Source organism: Ricinus communis, chromosome 6 (assembly GCF_019578655.1).
Source record: "Ricinus communis isolate WT05 ecotype wild-type chromosome 6, ASM1957865v1, whole genome shotgun sequence".
NCBI lineage: Eukaryota > Viridiplantae > Streptophyta > Magnoliopsida > Malpighiales > Euphorbiaceae > Ricinus > Ricinus communis.
The window spans coordinates 18,137,193-18,165,152 of NC_063261.1; the positions used below are offsets into that span (position 1 = coordinate 18,137,193).

A 27,960-nucleotide genomic window follows, 5' to 3' on the forward strand; every position below is an offset into this window, starting at 1 on the left:
CTAATCCTAATAGAAGATACATTAGTACCTTGACCAGACTCATTATTTTAATACATAAGTTTTTCTTAACATATAAAACTGACCTTATTTCATAAATCTAAAGTCATTTTATTTAATATTTGAGTTGAACATAAGTATAAGGGATGGGAAGATTACACTCCCACTATTGTTTCATGATAATTAATTCAACCACCAGCCTAATATTCCTCAAAAAGCTCTATATATTCTTTTTATGCACAGTCTTTTTCCCTTCCAAAAAGGCATAATTGGAGAAGGTCCCCCAAAAGAAAAATTATTCCCAATAGTAATATGTAAAGCATTATTACAAAATGAATTTGTTTTTATTCTTTTAGTGCTTTCAAAATTATTATATATATGAAGATATCATTTCTCCTTAGAAATATATAAATTTTTAACCAAAACCATCCCATTTTTTTTCCTGCTTTCCCTCTTGTACAAGACCATATCATTTTTGTGTGTGATAGCTGTATTTCATTATTATATGGCATGTTTTTGTGAGTATTATTATTAATGTTAACTTTTTCTGTTTAAAGTATGTTCTTTTTTGTTTGGTTAATGTTTAAAGTATGTCTTAATTATGTGTTTTCTAGAATAGAATTATAAATATGTGAGGCGAAAACCTAATGCAGGAAATTAAACCATGTAAAGAAAAGGAGGAAAAAAAGAAATATAGCATAATTAGAAAGAGATTAAGGATGAGGGGACGCCTAAGAGGAATTAATTACAACCTTGGCTTTTAAAAGTCTTAAATCAAATAACACAAATAATAATCCTAATTAATTCTAAGAGGAGTTTTAAATGAATCACTTAGGATTCTTAAATCCATGTTATTAAAACCTGCAACTATGAAGAAATAAAGTTATAAAAAAGACTGAACAAAAATGTACTTGTTATTAAAGTAGCAAAGAAATATTAAAGAAGAGGTACTTTGATACCTCATCTAATCTTAGGAGAAATACATTAGTACCTTGAATAGACTCATTACTTTAATACCTTAAGTTTTTCTTAACATGTGAAACTCGCCAACTTTAATTCTAATTTTATTTCATAAATCTAAAAATCATTTTATTTAGCACTTGAGCTAAACATAAGCATAAGGGATAGGAAAATTACACTAATAAGCTTAACTTACTTCAAGTTGAGCATTGGAGTCTATCATATACAAAATGCTAAATGAATTTTAATTGTTTAAATATGTGAGATGAAAAGCTAATGCGGAAAATTAAACCATGTAAAAAAAAGAAGAAAAAAAAATAGAGCATAATTAGAAAGGGATTAAGGATGAGGGGCCGCTTAAGGGAAATTAATTACAACACTAGCTTTAAAAAGTCTTAAAATAAAGAGCACAAATAATAGTTCTAATTAATTCTAAGAGGAGTTTTAAATGAATCACTTAAGATTCCTAAATCATTGTTATTAAAACCTGCAACTATGAAGAAATAAAGTTAGCAAAAAAACTGAACACAAATGAACTTGTTATTAAAATAGTAAAGAAATATTAAAGAAGAGGTACTTTGATACCTCATCTAATCCTAGTAGAAGATACATTAGTACCTTGACTAGACTCATTATTTTAATACCTTAAGTTTTTCTTAACATGTGAAACTGACCTTATTTCATAAATCTAAAAATCATTTTATTTAACATTTGAGCTGAACATAAGTATAAGGGATGAGACGATTACAGTAATAAGCTTAACTTACTTCAAGTTGAGCATTGGAGCCTATCATATTCAAAATGCTAAATTAATTTTAGTTGTTTAAACATGTGAGGTGAAAACCTAATACAAAAAATTAAACTATGTAAAGAAAAGGAGGAAAAGAAAAATAAAGCATAACTAGAAAGGGATTAAGGATGAGGGGGCGTTTAAGGGGAATTAATTATAACACTGGCTTTAAAAAGTCTTAAAATAAATAGCACAAATAATAGTTCTAATTAATTCTAAGAGGAGTTTTAAATAACAATTTAAATATTACAATAAAAATCAGGGCAAATAATATAAACTTAAACCTAATTAATAATTAGTTTAGTATAAAATAAAAAAAATAGAATGATGAAAGATATAATTCTATATGTTAAGTGGTAAACAATATGATATAGAAAACATAAAGAATATATAATAATTACCCCTAACACTAATCCTAAAAAATAGAATTTTAATTATATTATTAAAAACCATATTAACTAAAACATTAATTTTCTTTTAGAAAATAATTCTAATTTTAAAAAGTAGTACTTAAAATTGCATTTTTAATATCTTTATACTTAGTAACTTAGTTTTCTAATCCTAAAAATCTACTAACCTAAGGAAGAGGTAGTTTGGTACCTCGCATAATCTAATGAAAAGATACCTTAGTACTTTGACTAGACTCATTAGAGAGGTAGATTGGTATCATTATCTAATTCTAGTGAAAGATACCTTGGTACCTTCAATTTTATCTTCACATATGAAAAGTGACCAAATAATTCTAATAATGATTTTAAAAGAATAATGTAAATACAAAAACTTGAAGTGTTAATTAATATATTATATACAATGAAATTAATAAAATTGATTTGTCCATTCTTCTTATATTCAATATAAACTCTTTGAAATAGAATGGAAGATTGCATGTCATCAAGCCATATTTGAAAAGAAAAACGATCTCCGTAAAAAGTTAATGTTCTTACTATAGTAAAAAAAACTCATTAACACTAATTAACTTCTTTGATATATGGCTATGAACAATATCATTGTAACATATAGCACATTTATGAAATAATTAGTTAATTATTTAAAAATAATAATAGCAGGACTAAAATTGTTTTAGCTAAAATCTTAATTTTTTAATGCTTATATTAATAATTAATTTAATAGAATATAAACAGTTAGACTTTATCCTAAACTAATTCTTTACCTGCGAATTGCACAACCGTTGTAATGATTTTGATTATAAAGAATAGTATAAATTTAATATATTGACAAATTTGATAGAACTTTAAGTATTTTATTACTATTTATAAGAATAATTACTATTTGCCCCATGTACTTTTTCATATCAGTTACATCTAATATTTAAAAATTATATTTTTTAATCTTTCAATTTTATAATTTTATACTAAGAATCACTTTCATCAAGATTTTCGTTAAATAATCATTAACTATATTTGATTTATAGTATTTGCCCCTTCATTTTAAGTGTAATTCATTCTATTTCATTTCAAGAAGTCTATATCTAATATAAGAAAAATATATTTCATTATATGTTAACACTTTAAATTTCTATAATTACATTATCCTCTTAAAATCATTATTAAATTCTTTTTATAACAAAGTATTGACAAACATTACTATTATTTTAATATAATGGAAGATAATTATCTTTTTATTTTTATCTAAAATGGGTCAATAAGATTATTAAATACATTATACCCATAATATTTAAGATGCAAAGCAAAGCAAAAGGAATTACTCACAATAAAGTTAAAATACTTCACCATTTTGGTACTTAGGCTCTTTTTCCCTTCTCTCAGTTGGATGCTTTCTTGAATGGATTTATTTAGAGCTTCTATAACCAAAAAAAGAGTGCAAAAATAGCTTGTCCTAGAAAAAGGAAATTAACACATATGATATAAATAAATAAACCACAGGCAATCGATTTCTTGTTCTTCTTAATAAAGCGCCTAACAACACATATCAATTTGCAGCTAGCTAACCTTCAGAATTAGCATTATTATACTGCAATTGACCCAGGCTGGAGAGTGGACAAGGTAGCCAATGTATGCTAAAAGGCCATGATGCATAACATGTAATTCAGAACACGACATAGCCAATATATGCCAGAATGCCAAAAGATTTTTTTTTTTAAAAAGTATTAGCAAACATTTTAATATAATATAAGATAATTATTTTATATTTGTATCTAAACTCGGTCAATTGGAATATTAAATATATTTTACCTATAATATTCAATGGGCAAAGCAAAGCAAAATTATCGAATACAAATAAAAAGTAGAGTAATTTACCATTGTGGCACTTGAGGCTCTTTTTCACTTCTCTCAATTGGACGCTTTTATGATTAGATTTATTTGCTGTAACCCAAAAGGAGTATTGATCAAAACTATAGAGTCGAACTACAGGAAGATGAAAAAGAAAAGTCAAACCAAGTGTACAGCCAATATGTGTACCTTCGGAAGATTCTGACTATTGATTAAAGCTACAAAGCATTTCCAACAACAACTATATCTTAGAGTAATGTAGAAGGTTAAACAGATTCCACAAAGGGCTATGCAGAATAAAGAAGACAAAATTAAGCAAATGCATGCAATTTTACTTCCCGATTTCACTCATCCTAAGTGGATTATGAAATAAATTTTGGATTGAAACAAGAAACTATTAAAATATAGATTAAGATCAAGCCACAGGAAATTCATTTCCTTCTTTGGCACACAATAATTTATAGAGTACAAGATCAAAACTTCAAAACAAGAAAAGTATATTTCTTTTTTAGAAAGTTATCACTATTCACCTTATATCTCTCTTTTAGAAAATTATCACTATTCACCTTATATCTCTCTTTTAAAAAGTTATCACTATTCACCTTCTTTTAAGTCACGTATCATAAATATCAAGAAAAGCTAGCATTGAAAATAACAAGCATGTACGTTACAAGAACCAAATGAAATTAGGAGAAAGTTTGACCCAATAGCCAAAAATGCCCAACCAGAAATTAAAACCTAATCCTGCAAGGAAGAAAAGACAGAGAGAATAAACTAGAACCAAATTGAATAATTAAACTTAATCCAGCTACAACTATCTAAACATCAGCAATATCATAATTAAGTAGAGAAACAAAAACCAAAAGCACAAAATATTGAAAGCCAATCACTAAAGCAATCACCCAAAATAATATATTGATGTCTATTAATAATGCAATAAAACCACAGTTTCGCGACAATGGAAGACATAAGATTAGTAGGCAGTAGCATAAAGAGCTCAGCCTTCCATAGTTCCAAATCAGTCAGGATTAAGAAAAAAAAAATCATATTTCAATGTAAAATAATACTTCCTCAAACATTCAAAGTGTTGAACACTACAAATACATACAACTTAGCTTAGCATAAATTATTGTACAGAAACACATACGGTAGTAAAGAAACTCACTCATCATAAGAACATAACCACAAGGCTCCTTTCTCCGGATTGCTCACTGAGATTATTGGAATGCTAGAAGAACTCTTTGCAAGTCTAGATAAACGACAACTGTTGTTTCCAAAAAAAAGCAAGAAAAAATCACAAAACATATAATTACTGAATCAAAAATATCAAAACCACAAACGAAACTAATAAAGCTAGCATCAATTTTCATTCTCCTAACAAATTGATCAAAAAAAATATGATAGCAACCCAAAAACTTACTGAAATTTAAACTTTTTGTTTTAAGCTGAAATTAGAAGTAAAAAGTTAGGCACCAATAAGAGTTCTTCCTGAATATCTAACCATACGTCCCTAGAAAAACAATAGGTTGAAATATTAGTTAAACGTGCAAAGCCTGCCATTCATTTCCATAAATGTCGAACCACATGTACATGACCAAACCACACATATGTTATCAAGGTTCCTTTCTATAAGTAGTACTTCGTAGTTGATTTTCACGTGACAGAAAAGAAAAGGTAAAATCAATGGTTTTTTAGGTTTTAAAACCAAAAGCGATATTTTTTGTTATCCTTGGGAAAGAAACTGAAATTATTTGTTTGATGGTCTACTGCATCTAAATATTTAACCTAGAATAACAGATATCATCTATAACAGAGAAACAGCATATACAATCCTATGGAGGCTAAAAACAGATAAAAGGTGCAACACTTCCACATTTACCTGCATATTTCTAATTAAATGGGCAAAAAGAACCAGACCCGAGATGGCAATAAGTGTAGCAAATGCAGTTTCCAAACCCTGGCCGATGGAACTGAAAATATAGAAAGCAAAAAAATCCGTTAAAAGGTTATAATCAACCTTCACACAACACTTTTTACCACTACTCACACATTCTACGCGGATGAAGTATATAAGTTTGGAACAGAGCTATTCTACGTTGTAAAAGAAAAAGTGATTATCAATTTATGAGTCATGAAGATAATCATATGTTTAGTCTTTGCATGAGTACGAGGGAGGGGGACCAAAAGCTTCAATTAATTTTCAAGCATTGATTCAAACAACAAATAAAGATGATAAAATTTCATCTGTCATCACTTGTAATAGAATTTAACTTTTTTGGTACTTTCATAAATTTGTACCTCAGATTCTGCAAGCCCTACCAAAACCAGTAGAAATACTTCTCAAGAAAGTAAGATGAGATAACCTTTTGTGTCACAGCATTTGCAAATATCCCATATAATTAAAAATAATAATGTTTTTTGGATCACAGCCATTAAACACCTGAGTATTGTTTCCTCATAGTTTGCTTTCATCTTTGTTCAAAGTACCACAATCCAAATAAGAGAGACTGCACTTTCATGTCTATAAGCATACTTGCAGTACGTCACCTGACGCTCAATTGACAATAGATACCATGAGGCTCCTAAGACCTATAAGATCAAAAGGCTAATCATTGCAAGACTGCTAAGAGTAGAACACTATTCAGATCCAAAAGCATTTTTATACAGAAGTAGACAAAATAGTAATGCTAAATCATTTAAAATAGAAGAATGATAGCCCGTCATGCTCCAACTGAAGAATTAAGAATACTGGGAAACATAATTTAGTATTTTCACATAAAGTGATTGTTGCTCTTAAAACTTTTTCTCTACCCTTGAGCAAGACTTCTACCATTGCAGCATGCAATGGCCCAACTATTAATAAAATATTAGCATACAAAATTTGACTTGAGATTACATACATGATTAGCCAACATGTAGAGCAGGAGGTTATAGGTATCAGGATCTTATTCCCGAGGCTTTGATGATCTCAGAATCGTGGAAAGTACTGGAGCAAATCAATCAGTAGAAGAGCATTGTTGGTATGATGAGAATAGAGCCTCTAATTGCCAAAATAATAAACCATTTCACAATCTGCAAAAAATATCCGAACTTATTTTTGCTTATGATTCAAATTCTGTGAATTAAAAGAGGCTAATAATACACAAGCTCCACATACAAGGATCCAAAATAAAAATCTGTGCACAAGCCTGCAACTAATTTTTTAAAGAAAGGAACAGTCATAGTCAAGTTTATTCAAATGTACCCAAATTTGAAAATTGCAATCAAGGCCTTGAGAAGCGAAGCACATAGTGATAAAAGCCACTTATCACTTCTCCACAAGCTGGTAGAGACTAAAAGATGAACAAAAACCAATGCACAGGGCTCCTCAATATCATAATGCAATTAATTAAATCAAAAAATTATAAAATGGAACCAATTTTTCAATGATGGCAGCCATATCTCCACAAGCTAGTGGGATCTCATAAAAGCCAATACTCAAAATTCACTACTACTTAAGAGTATTAATTAAATAAAAGATTATGGATAATGACATCCAAAATAGCTTATTTTCCAATCTTTAACCTACAACCTGACGAGAGAAAGGGACTTCTGGGAAGTAAGGAACCAAATGAATTAGAAACCCCATAACTTCCCTCGATCAATCTAATTTAATTATATTCAAAATAGAAACCCCATTAATCAAAGAAAAAAGAACTCCCTCATGATTAGTGCTCATGACAACACAACGAGTTATAACACTGGTAAGAAGATCTTAGCCTTCCATAGTTCCAAATCGGTCCGGGGATTAAAAAAAAAGAATTATATTTCAATGTAAAATAATACTTCCTCAAACATTCAAAGTGTTGAACCCTACAAATACATACAACTTAGCTAGCTTAAATTATTGTACATTCTCTAGTAAGAATATTAGGAGTTAATACTGTTGACTAAAATAGAAACACATAAGGGAGTATAGAAACTCCCATCATAACATAAGGCCTCCTTTCTCCAGATTGCTCACGAGATTATTGGAATGCTAGAAGAACTCTTTTCAAGTCTAGATAAACGGCGGGCACTGTTGTTTCCAAAAAAAGCAAGAAGAAATCACAAAACATATAATTACTGAGTATAAAATATCAAAACCACAAACGAAACTAATAAAGCTAGCATCACCTCACCATTCTCCTAACAAATTGATCGAAAAAATAGGATAGCAACCAAAAAACTTACTGAAATTTAAACTTTTTATTTTAAGCTGAAATTAGAAGTAAAAAGTTAGGCTCCAATAAGAGTTCTTTCTGAATATCTAACCATACATCCCTAGAAAAATAATAGGTTGAAATATCAGTTAAACGTGCAAAGCCTGACATTCATTTCCATAAATGTCGAACTATATGTACATGACCAAACGAGACCTATGTTATCAAGGTTCCTTCCTATAAATGTGTGTCCATAAAAAGACGAGTTGGGTAAGAAGAAACTTTTTATTCTCAACCAGACCTAATTGGCAAACACAGACCAAACTAATGATCAAGATGACTGGCCAACTTTAATCTATCTAAATTTTAAAAAAAGATTAGCTAAAAAGAAAAGACTCCAAACAGATACTTGACAATCAACCCACTAAATGGATTTTCGAAATAAGAAGGAAAACAGAGAAAGGTGCAAACACTGAGATTCAATTATTTTGTTTTCTGATCTAATCTTTGTGTTCAAAACGCCAAAAAAAGGATTGGCAGGATTAAAACTCCCTACAGAAAGATGATCATTAAAATCTTATTGTTATACCCAATAAGATTATTAAATACATTTTACCCATAATATTTAAGATGCAAAGCAAAGCAGAATTATCGAATAGAAATAAAAAGTGAAATAATTTACCATTTTGGTACTTGAGGCTCTTTTTCCCTTCTCTCAGTTGGATGCTTTCTTGATTGAATTTATTTAGAGATTCTATAACAAAAAAAGAGTGCAAAAATAGCTCTACTCCCAATAAAAAAGAAATGAAAACATATGATATAAATAAATAAACCACAAGCAATCGATTTCTTGTTCTTACTAAAGTGTCCAACAACATAAATACAAAGAAAAATCACATAAAAATTTGCAGCTAGCTAAACTTCAAAATTAGCATCATTATACTGCAATTGACCCAGGCTGGAGAGCAGACAAGGTAGCCAATGTGTGCTAAAATACCATGATGCATAGCATGTAATACAAAAGACGACATAACTAATATATGCCAAAATGCCAAAAGAATTTTATTTTTTTAAAAGTATTAGCAAACATTTTAGTAAAATATAAGATAATTATTTTATATTTTTATCTAAACTGGGTCAATTAGAATATTAAATATATTTACCTACAATATTCAAGGCGCCAAGCAAAGCAAAATTATCGAATACAAATAAGAAGCATAGTAATTTACCATTGTGGCACTTGAGGCTCTTTTTCACTTCACTCAATTGGACGCTTTTATGATTGGATTTATTTGCTGTAACCCAAAAAGAATATTGATCAAAACTCTAGAGTTGAACTATAGGAAGATGAAGAAAGGAAAGTCAAACCAAGTGTACGGCCAATATGTGTACCGTCAGAAGATTCTGACTATTGATCAAAGCTACAAAGCATTTTAAAAAACAACTCAATCTTAGAGTAATTGTAAAAGGTTAAACAGATTCCACAAAGGATGATGCAGAATAAAGAAGACAAAATTAAACAAATGCATGCAATTTTATTTCCTAATTTCACTCATCCCAAGTCGATCATGAAACAAATTTTGGATTGAAACAAGAAGCTATTAAAATATAGATCAAGATCAAGCCACAGGAACTTCATTTCCTTCTTTGGCACAAAATAATTTATGGAGTACAAGATTAGAACTTCAAAACAAGAAAAATATATCTCTCTTTTAAAAAGTTATCACTATTAACCTTATATCTCTCTTTAAAAAAGTTATCACTATTCGCTTTATATTTCTTTTTTAAAAAATTATCACTATTCACCTTCTTTTAAGTCCCTTATCATAAATATAAAAATAAGAAGCTATTTACGTCACAAGAGCCAAATTAAATTAGGAGAAAGTTTGAAACCCAATAGCTTTGGTCCATTACGTCAGTAATTTCCTATTTTCTAAGTTATTACTAAGAGGGTCAAACGCATATTTAACTGTACTGATTAGAATTAACGCTACCAGTTTCTATAAATAACCAACACACTCTGACAAAACCTACTCCAAAACAAAAACTAATTTCCTTTTTGAAGATATCTTCTGTATATCTTCAAAACCCTAGCTTCTCTTCTTCTTAGGATCGCTACATTCAATCGACAATGTCTGTGTTGGTGAATCATTATAGTGTATTAGGCCTAGCATCTGCTGCAGGCCCTAACCTGACAGATGAAGAAATCTCCAAGGCTTTTAAGAGGATGGCGTTGAGGTTGCATCCTGATAAGAACCCTCGTAATCCCAATGCCCATTCCAATTTCCAGAGACTCCTTACCTCCTATAATATTCTGAAGAATCCGATTTCCCGCAAAGAGTTTGATCATCTTCTTCAAGTTCAGCATCAGCGTCAGAATCAGGCTCAGAGCTGTCATCATCAGACTTGCAACAAGCGACAGAGAGAGGACCAGCAGCAGTCTTCCATGAAGCGTCCGAGACACCCCATGGGACCACGCATGCCGTCTGAGCCACCAAAGAAGCCTGCTTTCACAATGACAGAGTTCTTTATGGAATTTGATCGCATTCGTAAATTAGTTGCCGAAGGTGGTGTTCACAAAGTGGCGGTTAACGAAGGCTATAATCATATTAGACTTTAGTATGTTTTGTAGTTCTGATATACAAAAACCAGATATGTAATATTTTTGACACATCAATGAGAAAATTCAGTTGTATTTTGGACACATGGTATTGATCTTCTTGTAGTGCTTGATGTTGCAAGGTTTATTAAATTGTTAGCTATACAATTGACTAATACTACTCGAATTAAGCATTTATACCATTCAATGTTTGATATTGCAGTAACGATTGATCAGTATCAATAATGTTGCAAGATTCTTTTTGTTGTCAGATTCATGTACACAATACATAGTTGACACAATGACAAGTACTAGTCCTCAAATTATACCAGTCAATGTTTGATATCGCAGTGGCTTCATCTGATTGTGCGCATTGAATTAGTATCATTATAACGGTAACTGGGACTTCAGTGTGAGGGCTTCTTTTTTGGTGTCTGATTCATGTACTCAGTGCTTGATGCATGCTTAAATAGTTCTACTTAAACTATGCATATTCTACTTTAACTTTTCCTTAAAGAAAAACAAATTCGCTGTACATAATGTATGCATTCAGTTGTTTGGTACAATCTATATTGTTAATATATTTATCTTGAGCATGACATGGGTATCCCTGCAAATTTTGTATCAGCATTCATTTCTTGTTCTCTAGACATATTCAACATTCCTAAATTCAAGATGATTTTATGGAAAAACAAAAAGATATTGGTCCTAAATCCAGACTGACATCTAAGTGCCATCTAAATTGTTACCACTTCTGCTTCTGTGTATGTATAGGTCCACAATGCAGTTCTGAATGACTTCGACAAACAGTTTCCATACATCCATTTAGGCGGTTGTTAGAAATATTGGCCGATTGGGTCCAACATGAAGTGCTTTCCACCTTGAGAGACGGCAAGATATTATGTCCATAACTCTTTCAGCTTCCATCAATAACTGTAGCTTGGGCATGTACAGGTTTTCGTTGAATGCAACCATGTTATCTTGTTTTCTTGATGCATGCATGATTTGCCTTACCCAATAGCCCCTTACAACCAACCATCACATGATTCTGCTGTCATTTGAATTACTGATAAGAGCATCAGCTTTCAATCGGTGAACTTGTATACTTTTTCTATACTTCCACTGTAATTGGCTTGAGCAAAAAAGAAAAACTAGGAATAGTGAAAGAATATGTATAGCAGGTTCGGTCATCTTCTTCCTTCCCCTGCACTATTTTCCAGTGGACAAGGAATTTCATCTCCATCCCTGTGCCCATTAAGAACTGGATCCTTTTGTCCCTTTTTGCACCTCTACTATACCAATATTTACATATATATATTGACAAGGTCATTTTCTGACTGCCCTGTTACAACCCATTTAATTTTTATATATTATCCATACCCATATTAATAAGGGTGGAATAGGATGGATAAAAGGTAAGGTTGGAATTTGCCACCTCTAACGGTGACTAGAGAAAATAACATATATTGAGGCCTCTTGCATTTACAAATTAATGGTCTCCTATTAATATGAACGATGAATGCAAAATATTGGACCATTAAAAGATGCATTAGATTTTCTTGTATCAACCAACTGCCTGTATGCCAATGCTTGTACTGTTCATATCAGTTACAGAATTTAAGCTTTGTTCCTTGGAAAACTAGAATGGTACATTATGAATATACCAGAATTGTGTTTAGATGCGGCTGTTATCTATATCTAGAATTATCAGTTTGCGCTTGTTTAAAACATGCCACTGCGAACATCAAAGAATCTGAATATAAATGTGGTCTTCAGCTATTACTTGGTTGCTCTAACTGTAAAAGATCAATTGGTTCATTTATTTAAAATATGCTCCTGGACATTCTCTGATGATCACTGGCTCATTGATGGGTCTTTTTCCTGGTGGGGAAGATTTGAGACAGGGAAATCCTGTGTCTCCCCTCATTTTTGTTATTGCTAGGGACTATCTTTGTAGAGCTGTGAGGGATAAGGGGAACTCAGGGTGCAAAAAGTGACAGCTCACTCACCTATGCTCCACTGCTGACTTGTTCATGTTCTGTAAACTGGAACTCAGCTCTGTAATCATTTGTGTAAAGTTGAGTTTTTGGGGCCTGTTGTGTAAAAAACAAGACATCCTTGTGGGCAGTACGGGTAACTGCAAATAATATCGAAAAGTAGTGTCTTTGGGGCATCATAAAGGCCTAGGACTCCGGCTGGCTTTGGATAAGAACGTTGAAGGTTGGCAAGGAGGTGGAGAAGTTGTATGACTATCGTATGAAACATGGAAAGTTAATTAGGTAGTTACCATAAATGAGAATTCTAACCAAACCCAATAGCTTTGGGTTTAACTGTACGCTAACTTACTAACTGATTAGAATTAATGCTACCAGTTTCTATAAATAACCAACACACTCTGACAAAACCTACTCCAAAACAAGAACTAATTTCCTTTTTGAAGATATTTCCTTTCTATCTTCAAAAACCTAGCTTCTCTTCTTCTTAGGATCGCTGCATTCAGTCGATAATGGCTTTGTTGGTGAATCATTATAGTGTGTTAGGCCTAGCATCTGCTGCAGGCCCTAACCTGACAGATGAAGAAATCTCCAAGGCTTTTAAGAGGATGGCGTTGAAGTTACATCCTGATAAGAACCCTCGTAATCCCAATGCCCATTCCAATTTCCAGAGACTCCTTACCTCCTATAATATTCTGAAGAATCCGATTTCCCGCAAAGAGTTTGATCATCTTCTTCAAGTTCAGCATCAGCGTCAGAATCAGGCTCGGAGCTGTCATCATCAGACTTGCAACAAGCGACAGAGAGAGGAGCAGCAGCAGTCTTCCATGAAGCGTCAGAGACACCCCATGGGACCACGCATGCCGTCTGAGCCACCAAAGAAGCCTGCTTTCACAATGACAGAGTTCTTTATGGAATTTGATCGCATTCGTAAATTAGTTGCTGAAGGTGGCGTTCACAAAGTGGCGGTTAATGAAGGGTATAATCATATTAGACTTTAGTATGTTTTGTAGTTCTGATATATAGAAACCAGATATGTAATATTTTTTATACATCAATGAGAAAATTCAATTATAGTTACGTATTATGTTTGCACCTCTTGCTTTTAGGTTGGTTCTGAGGTTTACTCTGCGTTTCTGTTTTCTCCAGTTTTGTTTTCTGCATGGATTGTCTCGTCCGTTTTCAAGTCCTTCGGCAGTTTTTATGCCTAATTAACTCATTTTCTATATTTCTCATGTCAGGACTCACCCTGTTTCTGTTCGAATAGGAATCTGATTGTACATGTGTGTACATGTGGTTGTCAGCTGTCACTTAGTTATTCTGTCACTTTGTTAATTGATCCAGATGTTTAAATTAGCATGTTAATGTATGCTAATATTTGACAAATTCATAAAGCTCTTTGGGTCACTGGACGAAAAACAAAGATAAAGTAAAATCCCCAACCTGGAGAGTTATTGCTTTATATGGTGTGAAGCTTCTTTATTTAACAAGCAGCCATGACAAGTAGATACAGACTCATGTACTGACTTGAAAATTTACAGAAACGAGATATGTAATATTTTGACACGTGAATGAGATAATTCTATCAGAGTTATATATTGATCTTGTGATAGTGCTTGATGTTGCAACATTCAATGTACAAATGGATAAGTAGCAGTCCTCAAATTATACCATCAATGTTTGATGTTGCAGTGACTTCATCTGTGGCCATTGAATCAGTATCATTATAATGGTAACTGAGACTTCAGTGTGAGGGTTTCTTCTTTGGTGTCCGATTCTCATTATAATAATTCTATTTTAAACTTTGTATCTTCTACTTTAAACTTTTCTTTTAAAGAAAAATTCAGCTACACATAATGTTTGCTTTCAGTTGTATGCTATATGATCTAGTTATTTTGAGCATGACATGGGCATCCCTGCACAATTTGTATTAGCATTCATTTCTTGTTGTTTTCATAGACATTCAACATTCCTGACCTCATAATTCTTGTACGTATATGTGCTATACATTATGGTATATGTTTTGACATGGTTTTGGTCTATATTTGCCATATCACTAGAAACATTAGAATATAGCAATGAAAACATGATTTTGCTGGTACTGTAACTGATATTTTGGAAATGATATTATCAACAAGGAGAACATGTTTACAGGGATTGAATCGCTAGATCGGGGAGGTACTCATGTCACATTCGGAAGAATCATTTTTTTTACATGATATTATGAGTAAAGGCACAAAGGAGCAAGACATCCCACATCATCTTCCAGCCTTTCATGACAGAACTCTTCATGCCGCACTTGACTGCCAATGAAATATGGAAGGTGAGTGTTATACGTCCAATCATAATTCCTCTGTAATTTGGGATCACTGATAGCATCAAACTTCATAACCAGGATTTACTTTCTGTTGAACATCTCCATAACTCTCTAGCTCTTCCATATCCTCCGGACTTCCTAGAAATAGAGGAAGTCTCTGATGTAACTTAACAGGTTGCATTGGGAGAATCCTATGCTTCCCATCAGAACCTCTGCCCTCAGCTTGCTCTGCAAGAAAACTAAGAGGATTTGCCTCCTACACCAGACGAAGGTGGTCCCTTGGGTTCATCGCGACTCCACCATACATCAATGTTCGATGAAAATCAGCTACAAGTGAACATATATAGCGGGCAGAGTACTTTTTAGGGTATCTGCCTTTTCCTTGTCTAACAGTGTCGATAAAGTATTAGAAGTCAAAGATGGGATCTTAGTATTTCTTCTTTAACATTATCAACTTCACTCTTATGTGTTCTAACAAGCAAAGTAACCAATGTTACAAATAATGGTTGTCGTAAATACTAAGCCGCGGACTCAGAAATAGAAGCCACAACCTGGGTAACATAAATGACTCTAGCAGGTGGTCCTATGGGGAATGAAGACTTGCCTGTACTGCCATGAAAAATTCTAAATACCCAGTATTTTTATAGTACATAATGCTATGATGTTTTTTTTTTTGAAGAGACAGAATCCCATAATGTGGATTAGATACAAAGTGCATTTGCCCTCCTGTCACTTTTTCCACCCCAATTAGTAGACAACAATACCATGACATTATGGCAGAAGTCACCAATTGTACCATGGAAATGATAAAGAAAACGAAAACCTGGAAAATTACCTCGAGGATTAATCTTAATGCCTGGGTGGGTGAGAATAAAATCTCCTGTTGAATAATCCAGTGTAAATGCATGTGTTCCAGAACCAAAGGTGGAGCAGAGTATTATGGCCAATGAATATAGCACATAACCAGCAGCTACAAGCTTAGCTCCACTCTGCAGAGAATTTAGCATAGCCTTCTCGTCCTGAGGTAGATGATCCAGTTCCACAAGGCGTTTATATACCCCAAAACTTGTTCCTGTAGGAATAGATGCATCAATATTACGAGAACCATCAAGGGGATCTGTTACCACCACAAAAGGACCATCATCATTTATCCATATTGGAGCATCATCTTCTTCTGAGGCCATGACAGCCACTTTTCCAGAATTTCTAAGAGAAGCAAAGATGATTTCATTCTGCAAAACGAGACAGATTAACCAATTAAAAACTTCATTTCCTTTTTTCAATCTTTTTAATATGCTGGTTAAAGAGAGTGGAAGGTGCTGTAAGACCAAGAATTCATTTCAACATAATAAAAAAAAAGAACTTAATTTTTACTCATTTCGCGCCTGGTTCAAGTCACTGGTTTCCAAATTATCATACCATCTGTGCTAAAATCACGACATTGCCTAACATACCTGACTAAACCTGAATTATCTTGAGCTGCCACCGTTACATAAGGTCGAGCTGCCTCAACCAGAATTCCTAACTGTATTAAATAAACCTGAATTGCCAGATTTGCAAAGCGTGAAGTTCCCAAATCTCATGAAGTGCCAATTCACCTTCCTGAGCTGCCAAACCCCACCGTTCCCTCTTATACTACCACTTTCCAAAGCCAGCAAACCACCTCAGCCAATTACTAGTCCTTACATCAGTTAAAGAACTATTCCATTCTGTTTTAATGCTTGATTTTTCATATAATCAAATAAATTTGGTTGTAGCATTGAAAGGTATACTTTAAAATCCTCAACCTATGGACCCCGTTACTGCTCTCTTAAGATATGCCTACAACTCATTGGATTGGGATGTCATTGAAGAAATGCTTAAGGGACTCCACTTTCTTGCCCACTTCATTGGATTGTTAATGGTGTTTTTTAAAACTCCTGGACGTTCTCCGATGATCAGTGGCTCATTGATGGGTTTTTTCCTGGTGGGGAAGATTTGAGACAGGGAAATCCTGTGTCTCCCCTCATTTTTGTTATAGCTACGGATTATCTTTGTAGAGCTGTGAGGGTTATGGGGAACTCAGGATGCAAAGAGTTACAGCTCAGTCACCTATGCTCCACTGCTGACTTGTTCATGTTCTGTAAACTGGAACTCAGCTCTGTAATCATTTGTGTAAAGTTGAGTTTTTGGGGCCTGTTGTGTAAAAAAACGAGACATCCTTGTGGGCAATACGGGTAACTGCAAATAATATCAAAAAGTAGAGTTTTTGGGGCATCATAAAGGCCTAGGACTCCGGCTGGCTTTGGAGAAGAACGGTGAAGGTTGGCAAGGAGGTGGAGAAGTTGTATGACTATCGTATGAAACATGGAAAGCTAATTAGTTAGTTACCATAAATGAGAATTCTAACGAAACCCAATAGCTTTGGTCCATTACGTCAGTAATTTCCTATTTTCTAAATTATTATTAAGAGGGTTAAACGCGTATTTAACTGTACGCTAACTTACTAACTGATTAGAATTTCTATAAATAACCAACACACTCTGACAAAACCTACTCTAAAACAAAAACTAATTTCCTTTTTGAAGATTTCTCCTGTCTGTCTTCAAAACCCTAGCTTCTCTTCTTCTTAGGATCGCTACATTCAGTCGACAATGGCTGTGTTGGGGAATCATTATAGTGTGTTAGGCCTAGCATCTACTGCAGGCCCTAACCTGACAGACGAAGAAATCTCCAAGGCTTTTAAGAGGATGGCGTTGAGGTTACATCCTGATAAGAACCCTCGTAATCCCAATGCCCATTCCAATTTCCAGAGACTCCTTACCTCCTACAATATTCTGAAGAATCCGATTTCCCGCAAAGAGTTTGATCATCTTCTTCAAGTTCAGCATCAGCGTCAGAATCAAGCTCAGAGCTGTCATCATCAGACTTGCAACAAGCGACAGAGAGATGAGCAGCAGCAGTCTTCCATGAAGCGTTCGAGACACCCCATGGGACCACGCACGCCGTCTGAGCCACCAAAGAAGCCTGCTTTCACAATGACAGAGTTCTTTATGGAATTTGATCGCATTCGTAAATTAGTTGCTGAAGGTGGTGTTCACAAAGTGGCGGTTAATGAAGGCTATAATCATATTAGACTTTAGTATGTTTTGTAGTTCTGATATACAAAAACCAGATATGTAATATTTTTGACACATCAATGAGAATATTCAGTTGTATTTTTGACACATGGCATTGATCTTCTTGTAGTGCTTGTTGTTGCAAGGTTTATTAAATTGTTAGCTGTACAATTGACTAATACTATTCGAATTAAGCATTTATAAAATTGAATGTTTGATATTGCAGTGACGATTGATCAGTATCATTAATGTTGCAAGATTCTTTTTGTTGTCAGATTTTATGTACTCAATATATAGTTTACAGTATACTTCGTAAAGAATATTAAAAAAAATTTTCCTGATCTCTAGTCTTCACTCCATGGAACATAAGATATTGTAGTACTGCTACAGATGAGAATTCTAAGATGATCCCCTTAAGATCTCTAAGTTGTAATGCCTTATTTGAGTTTTTTAAGATGTCTGAAGAAGTATTTGGATTTCCAAGTCAAGAGCCTACTCAGTGCTATCTACGGGGAACCCAAAAGATGCAGAGAAAGATTTGCTCGATTCTACGGGAACTAGTTGTTGCTTAATGTCTGGCTGTCTCCATCAAGGACATACAGGGCAAAAATTGCTTGTCTGTGCTGTTGAAGTTACAGCTTTTAATTCTGCAAATAATCATCATGCATGTCTTTGAACAGAGTTCCAAGATGCTTTATACTGTAAATTCTGAGTTCCTGCAGAAATTCAGTGGTACGAGTACTTACATTTTATAAAGATAACTTCTTTTGTAATTTTTCATGGAAGGTTTTGTTTAATAATCAATTTAGAATTTGAAAAATCATTGTCTAGTGTCTGTTCTACACATGGTATCTAAATCATGGCAATCATGTGTGCTAAAATCATGAGCCACAATAGTTTTGCTTTAAAAATCCCATCAGGTTGTACATAGTGATGTTGATGACCCTCTTACCTCACATGGATTTCTAGCCATGTAATCTCAAGGGTCGAAGTGGAGAATCCAGTCTTGATTTCCATGTATACCAGTTGGTTTTCTTCGTCTCTCTGTCACCAAGATAAAACAAATAGCCATCATTTACCAATTTTGAGATTTTGAAGAGTTAATAATTAGATTAGGCATACAATTATACTTGAGTATCTGATTCTAATATGCACACAGTTTCGAACATTGTAGTTCCTCTCCTTTTACTTAATTAATTTTCCATGTCTCATATACCCTTTAAAGACACTAAACCTCTTCATTTCTTGCTGAAATAATGTTTTTCCCCAATCAATTCTATGCTGAATCTCTCATATATATGTATGCTGCATTGCGACAAGGATCTATTGCTACGGAACTTACAGAATCACATTAAAAAATGCTGAATGTGTAGAGCATAGGATCTTAATTAAAATGCAGCCATGAAAAGTTGACATAGATTCATATCAGGTTATTTTGATGTATCTTTATTTTAGGAAGTACCGGTAATTCGTCTTGATCTATGATCATGAGCTACCGTTCCTTGTCTAACTTCAACTGGTAAAGCACTTTGTAATCCCAATGCCCATTCCAATTTCCAGAGACTCCTTACCTCCTATAATATTCTGAAGAATCCGATTTCCGGCAAAGAGTTTGATCATCTTCTTCAAGTTCAGCATCAGCGTCAGAATCAGGCTCAGAGCTGTCATCATCAGACTTGCAACAAGCGACAGAGAGAGGAGCAGCAGCAGTCTTTCATGAAGCGTCCGAGACACCCCATGGGACCACGCATGCCGTCTGAGCCACCAAAGAAGCCTGCTTTCACAATGACAGAGTTCTTTATGGAATTTGATCGCATTCGTAAATTAGTTGCTGAAGGTGGTGTTCACACAGTGGCGGTTAATGAAGGCTATAATCATATTAGACTTTAGTATGTTTTGTAGTTCTGATATACAAAAACCAGATATGTAATATTTTTGACACATCAATGAGAATATTCAGTTGTATTTTTGACACATGGTGTTGATCTTCTTGTAGTGCTTGATGTTGCAAGGATTATTAAATTGTTAGCTGTACAATTGACTAATACTACTCGAATTAAGCATTTATACCATTGAATGTTTGATATTGCAGTGACGATTGATCAGTATCATTAATGTTGCAAGATTCTTTTTGTTGTCAGATTCATGTACTCAATACATAGTTTACAGTACACTTCGTAAAGTACATTAAAAAAAAAATAGTAGGCTACAGATGAGAATTCTAAGGATGATCCCCTTAAGATCTCTAAGTTGTAATCCCTTATTTGAGCTTTTTAAGATGTCAGATGAAGTATTTGGATTTCCGAGTGAAGGGCCTACCAATTACCATGCAGTGCTATCTACGTAGAATACAGAAGATGCAGAGAAGGATTTGCTCGATACTATTGGGACTAGTTGTTGCTTAATGTCTGGTTGTCTCCATCAAGGACATACAGGGTAAAAATTGCTTGTCTCCGCTGTTGAAGTTACTGCTTTCAATTCTGCAAATAATCATCATGCATGTTTTTGAACAGAGTTCCAAGATGCTTTATATTGTAAATTCTGAATTCCTGCAGAAATTCAGTAGTAGGAGTACTTACATTTTATAAAGATAACTGCTTTTGTAATTTTTCATGGAAGGTTTTGTTTAATAATTAATTTAGAATTTGAAAAATCATTGTCTAATGTCTGTTTCACACATGGTATCTACATCATGGCAATCATGTGTGCTAAAATCATGAGCCACAATGCTTTTGCTTTAAAAATCCCATCAGGTTGTACATAGTGATCTTGATGACCCTCTTACCTCACATGGATTTCTAGCCATGTAATCTCAAGGGTCGAAGTGGAGAATGCATTCTTGATTTCCATGTATACCAGTTGGTTTTCTTCGTCTTTCTGTCACCAAGATAAAACAAATAGCCATCATTTACCAATTTTGAGATTTTGAAGAGTTAATAATTAGATTAGACATATAATTATACTTGAGTATCTGATTCTAATATGCACACAGTTTCAAACATTGTAGTTCCTCTTCTTTTACTTAATTAACTTTCCATGTCTCATTTACCTTTTAAAGAGACTAAACCTCTTCATTTCTTACTGAAATAATGTTTTTTCCCAATCAATTATGTGCTGAATCTCTCATATATATGTAGGCTGCATTGCACAAGGATCTATTGCTATGGAACTTACAGAATCACATTAAAAAATGCCGAACATGTTGCATGATTTTTAGTTAGTTTGTTAGCTGGTGTCCTAGTCTTTAAGAGCAAATCAGATATGTTATTATGCTTACATATAATTAGGGAGATAGTTGCTAGTGGATTAGTTGAGTCCTAATATCTCTCTAAAATCTGTTATGGTTTAGCCTATAAAAGGGCTTATGTTTAGTCAATAAAATGATGTTAATATATTAGCCTTACTAGATAAAACAAGTTTCTGCAATTCCTATTAACAGTAAATTATTTTTTCTTTCTCTTGCTATTTATTCTGACAGTAGTATGAGAGCTAGGTTTAAAACCTTATTTTTGTAGCAACAACAACAAACAAAGTAATGGCCACCGACAACTTTGTTCAACCATCCATTCCTCGCGACACTACGATCACTGGAGTATGTTGATGGAGAATTTCTTGGGGTCCAAGGAGTATTGGCAGGTTGTTTATGAGGAAATTGAGGAACCAGCGAATGGCACAGCTGTGACAAAGGCTCAGAAAAAAAAAATAGAAGGGCTGCACTTGAAAGATTTAAAGGCGAAAAATTATCTTTTTCAAGCCATTGATCATTCAATCTTGGAAACCATCCTTTGCAAAGACACGTCCAAGCATATTTGGGATTCCATGAAGAAAAAATATCAAGGTTCTGCAAGGGCAAAGAGGCAGCAGCTTCAAGCACTTCGTTTAGAGTTTGAAACACTACGAATGAAATTGAGTGAGTCAGTAACCGATTATTTTCCTCGTACAATGGCTATTGTCAACAAGATGCGAATTCATGGTGACAGAACAGATGATGTTGCTGTGGTTGAGAAGATTCTACGCTCCATGACTCCAAAATTCAATTTTGTAGTTTGTTCCATTGAGGAAGCTCATGTCATCGAAGAGCTTTCAATTGATGAGCTGTAAAGTTCTTTGCTGATTCATGAGAGAAAAATTTTCCAGCAAGAGAAGGAGGAACATGCATTCAAGGCTTCTACAGAAAATGATTCCATAACTAGAGGAGGTCGTGGTAGAGGAATGGTAGAGGCAGAGGCGGAGGAAGAGGAAACAATGATCCTGGCTACCAAAATCATTATCCGTAGCATGAGTTTCTTTCCCAAAGGAGAGGAAGAGGACGTAAAAGCCATCACTCTACATCTTTCAGAGCAAAGTCAGCAGACAAGTCTGATGTTGAGTGTTTTCGATGTCATAGGTATGGCCATTATCAATCAAAATGTCGAGTTAATTTGAATAAAGAAAATGGAGAAAGAACTAACTTTGCAGAGAATGAAGAAGAAGTGTCTTTGCTGATGGTTTGTCATGTCAAAGAAGAAACACAGAAAAATTTATGGTACCTGGACACAGGTTGCAGCAACCATATGAGTGGTGTTAGACGAGTCTTTTCATGACAATATGAAGTTTGGCGATGATTCAAGAGTCTCTGTGATAGGGAAAGCAGAGGTAACAAGTCAAACCAAAAGCAATGTTGTTCAGACTATATCTAATGTTCTTTTTGTTCCAGATTTGAGAACAAATTTGTTGAGTATTGGACAGCTACAAGAAAAGGGATATGAGATTTCCATTAAAGATGGAGTTTGTAAAATTCAAGATGAGAGATTGGGATTAATTGCCCAAGTTAATATGACATCTAACAGTATGTTTCCATTATATCTTCACACCATCACCAACTCATGTTTCTCTGCAAGGTTGAAAGATGGAAGCTGGCTTTGGCATTTTCAGTATGGGCATTTAAATTTTAGGGGATTAAAAACACTGCAGCAAAATAATATGGTGATAGGTCTCCCACAAATCCGAATTTCTTCTCAAGTATGTGAAGAATGTGTCATCAGCAAACAACATCGAGAACCATTTCAAAAAGGAAAATCATGGAGGGCGAGGAAGGCATTAGGGCTTGTGCGTTCAGACTTGTGTGGACCCATCACTCCGATGTCAAATGGAGATAAACGATATTTTATATCATTCATTGATGATTTTAGTAGAAAAACATGGGTTTATTATTTGCATGAAAAATCTGAAGCTCTCACAGTTTTTAAAAGTTTCAATGCTTTAGTTGAAAAAGAAGCAGGGACTCCAATCAAGGTGTTGCGTAATGATCGTGGTGGAGAGTACAATTTAGAAGAATTTGTTGTTTTTTGTGATGAGCAAGGAATAAAGAGGCAACTAACTGCAGCATACACGCCTCAACAAAATGGCATTTGCGAAAGGAAGAATTGAACGGATTGTCGAAGACCTTCAAAATAAATTACTGATTTTCCTAAATTAACTTGTAGAAATAGTGAAACCAGGTCGAATCCCAAGGGAACTTATGTGGATAGCTTCTCAAAGTAAAATAAAAAAGGGGGTTTTGAATGTTTGAATCAAAATTATAAATAAGCAGAAAATAATGAAAGCTGAATATTAAAGTAAATAAAAATCAATCTTAACAAATTTCTAATTCAAAAGTGCTAATTCCATCCAATTGTAATCATGATCATAGGCTAAAATATCAATTTTTATATTCAAGTACTTAGTCTACTTACTCGAAAAAGTCGTAATAAGTTTAATTCTCCTAGTATAATTGACTCAAACCCAACATCCAAATCAAAACTCACCATTAGTCAACTGGGCACGATAGCGTTCCATATCAACTTAATGATAGGATTAAGAACAATAAGAATGACTAAACCAACATTAATTTAATTGAGATAACTGTAATTAAAATAACCATGTTCCTTTATTTCCCTAGAGCCTATCATGCAAGCTATCTAATTCGAATAAGCCGCAATCACACACACATAAGCCAACTCCTTGCTACTTGTGTCAATCGTTCATGACAATTACGGATAACAAACTTAAAGTTTAGTAATAGAAAAATCAATATCAAAGTTGAGTCGTCAGTTCAATCAATATCAATAATTCATAAATAATAAGAACAAGAAATAAAGAATACTTGAATTAAAGAGGAATTCTGTTAAGCACAAAGCCTCACAAAATCACAATTGGAATTTATTCACTCTTGAATTAAAAACTAAAAAACTTAGCCACTCATGGTGGAGTAAGAATTCACAAGAATTGTAGAGAATAGGAGAAGGATAAGAATATGAATGATAAGCTCAAAGTATCTAGCCGTCCTTATATAGGAAGTAAAACGCTAAACCCTAATAGTAGAATCCTTATAAAAAAGAAATATGCTTCCTATTTAATCTTATCAAGGATAAGATTAAGAGTGATCTAAATAAATTAAAACCCTAAATACATGGAAGAAAGTTCTATTAATCTAACACTTCCAAAAATAAAAGGAAATTAACTAGGGATAGGTCCACCACAAATTAATCTTTGAAAATTTCAAAGCTCTCTTTCACATCTTTTAGCAGCTCATGGGACGCAAGGCGTGGTCACGCCTTGTTGACAGTAATCTTCTGCACAGAATTCTACGGAGCTCATGGACTGTAAGGCGTGGTCACGCCTTGTCGACAGTGATCTTCTGTGCAGATTTCTGCACCTCCTCCAAAAGACTTGGTTTTTGACAAATGATGACTTAAAACATGTCTTTAGGCTGAATTTTGCTCCATCCTTGATATTTTATCACCTAAGTCAGAATAAACAAAATTTTCATAATTAGGTACATTATTCAACCAAATCGCAAGGGAATTAAACACAATAAATATAACTATTTATGACCTATCAAATTCCCCCACACCTAATTTATGCTTGTCCTCAAGCATACCTCAATTCAACATACCAATTCTCCTTTTAACTTTCCTTTCATCTCTTTTAATCTCCTCAAATACTAAATAAGTTAAACATACATTAATGAGCTGAATAATAATAATAATCAAGAGATTAGCACTCATAGGATAAATTTTGTAAAAAGAACAGGTATCTCAATAATTTATCAAAATCAAAGCAACAAGACTTAACACCCTCACATGGTTTCACTCAATACTCTCAAAGTGCTTAGGGTGCATTTACTCTCAGAATCAAAACATAGCATGTTATTACCATGAGCTTGCTAATGAATCAAGTCTCCACCACTACACATGAATTAGATGCAAAAATCAAAGGGACTTTAAAGAGGCAACTAACTGCAGCATACACGCCTCAACAAAATGGCATTTGCGAAAGGAAGAATCGCACAATTTTGAACATGGTGTGGAGTCTTTTGAAGGAGTGGAGCTTCAAAAACTTTCTGGCCTGAAGCAGTCAATTGGAGCGTCTATATCTTAAATAGAAGCCCCATCGTAGCTGTTCAAAATGTCACACCACAAAAAGCTTGGAATCATCAAAGACCTGTCGTAGATTATTTCAGAATCTTTGGGTCTGTTGCCTATGCCCATGTTCCAGATCAGAAGAGGAAAAGCTTGATGACAAAGGAGAAAAATGCATTTTTCTTGGTGTTAGTGAGCAGTCAAAAGCCTATAAATTATACAATCCTATCACCAAGAAAATTGTTATTAGGCGTGATGTGGTAATTGATGAGGATCAGTTTTGGAATTGGGATGCAAACAGAGCTGAACAACCAATTGGAGCTGATTTTGATGGTGATAATAAAGATGGAAGGCAACAACCATTATAGCAAGTGCAAAAGGAGCAGCAAGCAGCCGAACCAGCAAATGAGCGTCTTTAACGTAATAAGAGGAGGCCTGCATGGATGGAGGATTTTATGGTAGAGGAAATTAATGAAGAAGATGTTACTCATTTTGCCTTATTTTCATATGGTGATCCAGTAGGTTTTGAAGAGGCGGTGAAAGAATCAAAATGGCGTGAAGCTATGAATGTAGAAATTTCTTCCATTGAGAAGAACAACACTTGGGAGTTGACTAATCTCCCTAAAGGCCAGAAAACTATTGGCGTTAAATGGGTCTACAAGACAAAGCTGAAGGAGAATGGCGAGGTAGATAAATATAAAGCGCGACTCATTGCTAAGGGGCTATAAGCAAGAGTACGGTGTGGATTACAAAGAAGTGTTTACTCCTGTTGTTCGGCATAATATGATCAGAATGGTGATTGCACTAGCTGCACAAAGTTCATGGCCATTGTTCCAATTGGATGTGAAGTTGGCATTCCTACACGGCAACTTGGAAGAACAGGTATTCATTGAACAACCTCCTGGTTATTTTAAAATTGGAAAAGAGCATAAAGTTTATAAGCTGAAAAAAGCATTATATGGGTTAAAGCAAGCTTCACAAGCTCGGTATAGTCGTACTGAAGCTTACTTTTTAAAGGAAGGTTTTAAAAAATGCCCATATGAGCATACAATGTTTGCTAAATCTAGTGATGATGGAAAGCTGCTTGTTCTTTGTTTATATGTGGATGATCTTGTTTTTACTGGGAATAATGATGAGATGTTTGATGAATTTAAGAAGTCCATGATGCTTGAGTTTGATATGACTGATCTTGGCATGTTGCATTATTTTTTGGGCATTGAGGTAGTGCAATCTGAAGCTTGGATTTTTATTTCACAAAAACAATATGTGTGAGAAATTTTGGACAGGTTTGGGATGAAAATTGTAATCTCGTTGGCACACCGTCTGAAGTTGGTTTGAAGCTTGTAAGGGATCCTGAAGGAAAGAAGATTGATAGTACTTCTTACAAGCAGATTGTAGGAAGTTTGATGTATTTAACAGGTACAAGTCCTGACATCATGTTTGCTGTAAGTATTATTAGCAGGTTCATGGAGTGCCCAAAAGAGGTCCACTTACTTGCTATGAAGAGTATCCTTCGATATCTGCAAGGCACGACTGATTATGGATTGTTTTATAAAAAAGGTACAAAATCAGATTTAACTGATTTCACCAACAGTGATTATGCTGGAGATCAAGATGATATGAAGAGTACTTCAGGATATGTTTTTATATATGGATCGGGAGCTGTTTCATGGTCATCAAAGAAGCAACCAATTGTTACTTTGTCAACTACCGAGGTTGAATTTGTGGCTGCTGGCTTAGAAGGATTCTTGAAGAATTAGTTTGTGAGCAGCGAGGAGGTAAAACAATTTATTGTGACAATAGTTCAGCCATTAAACTCTAAAAGAATCCTGTTCTACATGGAAGAAGTAAGTATATAGATGTCAAATTTCATTTTCTGAGGGATCTCACAAAGGAAGGTGTCATAGAAATTCTTTACTGTAAAAGTGAAGATCAAGTTGCAGATATCTTTACCAAGCCTATCAAGTTGGATTTGTTTAAGAAGATGAGAAAGCTACTTGGTGTTGCCAAGTTAAACTGAAGGTAGTTTTCAGTTTAAGGGAGAGATTGTTGCATGATTTTTAGTTGAGTTTGTTAACTGGTGTCCTAGTCTTTAGGAGCAAATCAGTTGTGCTTACATATAACTAGGGAGATAGTTGCTAGTGGATTAGTTGAGTCCTAATATCTCTCTAAAATCTGTTATGGTTTAGCCTATAAAAAGGCTTATGTTTAATCAATAAAATGATGTTAATATATTAGCCTTGATAAAACAAGTTTCTACAATGACAGAATGTGTAGAGCATAGGATCTTAATTAAAAACTGGATATCCCTGGACAATTTGTTTTAGAATTCCAAAAGCATTGGACAGTCTAGAATGGCACACAGATTCATGTGAGTTAGGAATTTAGTT

General features: G+C 34.0%; 4 protein-coding genes and 2 long non-coding RNA genes across 7 annotated transcripts; 3 read left to right on the forward strand and 3 right to left on the reverse strand.

Moving 5' to 3' along the window:
• Nucleotides 1-743: 743 nt before the first annotated feature.
• On the reverse strand, nt 744-4,142 carry LOC112535413. The gene is made up of 3 exons (XR_007216253.1): nt 4,027-4,142; nt 3,499-3,569; nt 744-858 (listed from the first exon to the last, which is right to left on the reverse strand). It is a non-coding gene; the product is annotated as an uncharacterized LOC112535413 (long non-coding RNA).
• An 801-nt stretch (nt 4,143-4,943) lies between these two features.
• Nucleotides 4,944-9,506, reverse strand: LOC107261524. Of its 2 annotated transcripts, XR_007216251.1 has the most exons (5): nt 9,410-9,506; nt 8,863-8,934; nt 6,440-6,588; nt 5,879-5,969; nt 4,944-5,263 (listed from the first exon to the last, which is right to left on the reverse strand). It is a non-coding gene; the product is annotated as an uncharacterized LOC107261524 (long non-coding RNA). The 2 variants fall into 2 exon arrangements; XR_007216252.1 differs by lacking the exons at nt 8,863-8,934; nt 9,410-9,506 and adding an exon at nt 6,900-6,940.
• Nucleotides 9,507-10,311: 805 nt separating this feature from the next.
• LOC8289854 (dnaJ homolog subfamily C member 4) lies at nt 10,312-10,800 on the forward strand. Its single transcript, XM_002538408.2, has one exon. The coding sequence runs from the start codon at nt 10,312-10,314 to the stop codon at nt 10,798-10,800; it is 489 nt and encodes a 162-aa protein (XP_002538454.2).
• A 2,485-nt stretch (nt 10,801-13,285) lies between these two features.
• Nucleotides 13,286-13,774, forward strand: LOC8266908 (dnaJ homolog subfamily B member 14). The gene has a single exon (XM_002522650.1). It carries the CDS (start codon nt 13,286-13,288, stop codon nt 13,772-13,774), a length of 489 nt encoding a protein of 162 aa, XP_002522696.1.
• A 1,072-nt stretch (nt 13,775-14,846) lies between these two features.
• On the reverse strand, nt 14,847-17,502 carry LOC8266909 (fructose-1,6-bisphosphatase, chloroplastic-like). Its single transcript, XM_048375322.1, has 4 exons — nt 17,461-17,502; nt 17,200-17,310; nt 16,545-16,630; nt 14,847-16,386 (listed from the first exon to the last, which is right to left on the reverse strand). Exons 1-4 carry the CDS (start codon nt 17,500-17,502, stop codon nt 15,792-15,794), a joined length of 834 nt encoding a protein of 277 aa, XP_048231279.1. The 3' UTR covers nt 14,847-15,791.
• A 221-nt stretch (nt 17,503-17,723) lies between these two features.
• Nucleotides 17,724-20,078, forward strand: LOC8266910. The gene is made up of 2 exons (XM_015721464.2): nt 17,724-18,179; nt 19,749-20,078. The coding sequence occupies exons 1-2, from the start codon at nt 17,724-17,726 to the stop codon at nt 20,076-20,078; spliced, it is 786 nt and encodes a 261-aa protein (XP_015576950.2).
• Nucleotides 20,079-27,960: the final 7,882 nt, after the last annotated feature.

What these genes read in the sequence shown, in the direction of transcription:
- LOC8266910 (XM_015721464.2), top strand. Translation starts at nt 17,724, where the DNA reads ATGGCTGTGTTGGGGAATCATTATAGTGTGTTAGGCCTAGCATCTACT. An exon ending in GTGGTGTTCACAAAGTGGCG is followed by an intron (nt 18,180 to 19,748) that starts GTTAATGAAGGC and finishes TCCAATTTCCAG; the next exon opens with AGACTCCTTACCTCCTATAA.
- LOC8289854 (XM_002538408.2), top strand. Translation starts at nt 10,312, where the DNA reads ATGTCTGTGTTGGTGAATCATTATAGTGTATTAGGCCTAGCATCTGCT.
- LOC8266908 (XM_002522650.1), top strand. Translation starts at nt 13,286, where the DNA reads ATGGCTTTGTTGGTGAATCATTATAGTGTGTTAGGCCTAGCATCTGCT.
- LOC8266909 (XM_048375322.1), bottom strand. Translation starts at nt 17,502, where the DNA reads ATGGACCAAAGCTATTGGGTTTCGTTAGAATTCTCATTTATG. An exon ending in AGTTTACAGAACATGAACAA is followed by an intron (nt 16,631 to 17,199) that starts GTCAGCAGTGGA and finishes CTGGCAATTCAG; the next exon opens with GTTTATTTAATACAGTTAGG. An exon ending in GATAATTCAGGTTTAGTCAG is followed by an intron (nt 16,387 to 16,544) that starts GTATGTTAGGCA and finishes CTCTTTAACCAG; the next exon opens with CATATTAAAAAGATTGAAAA.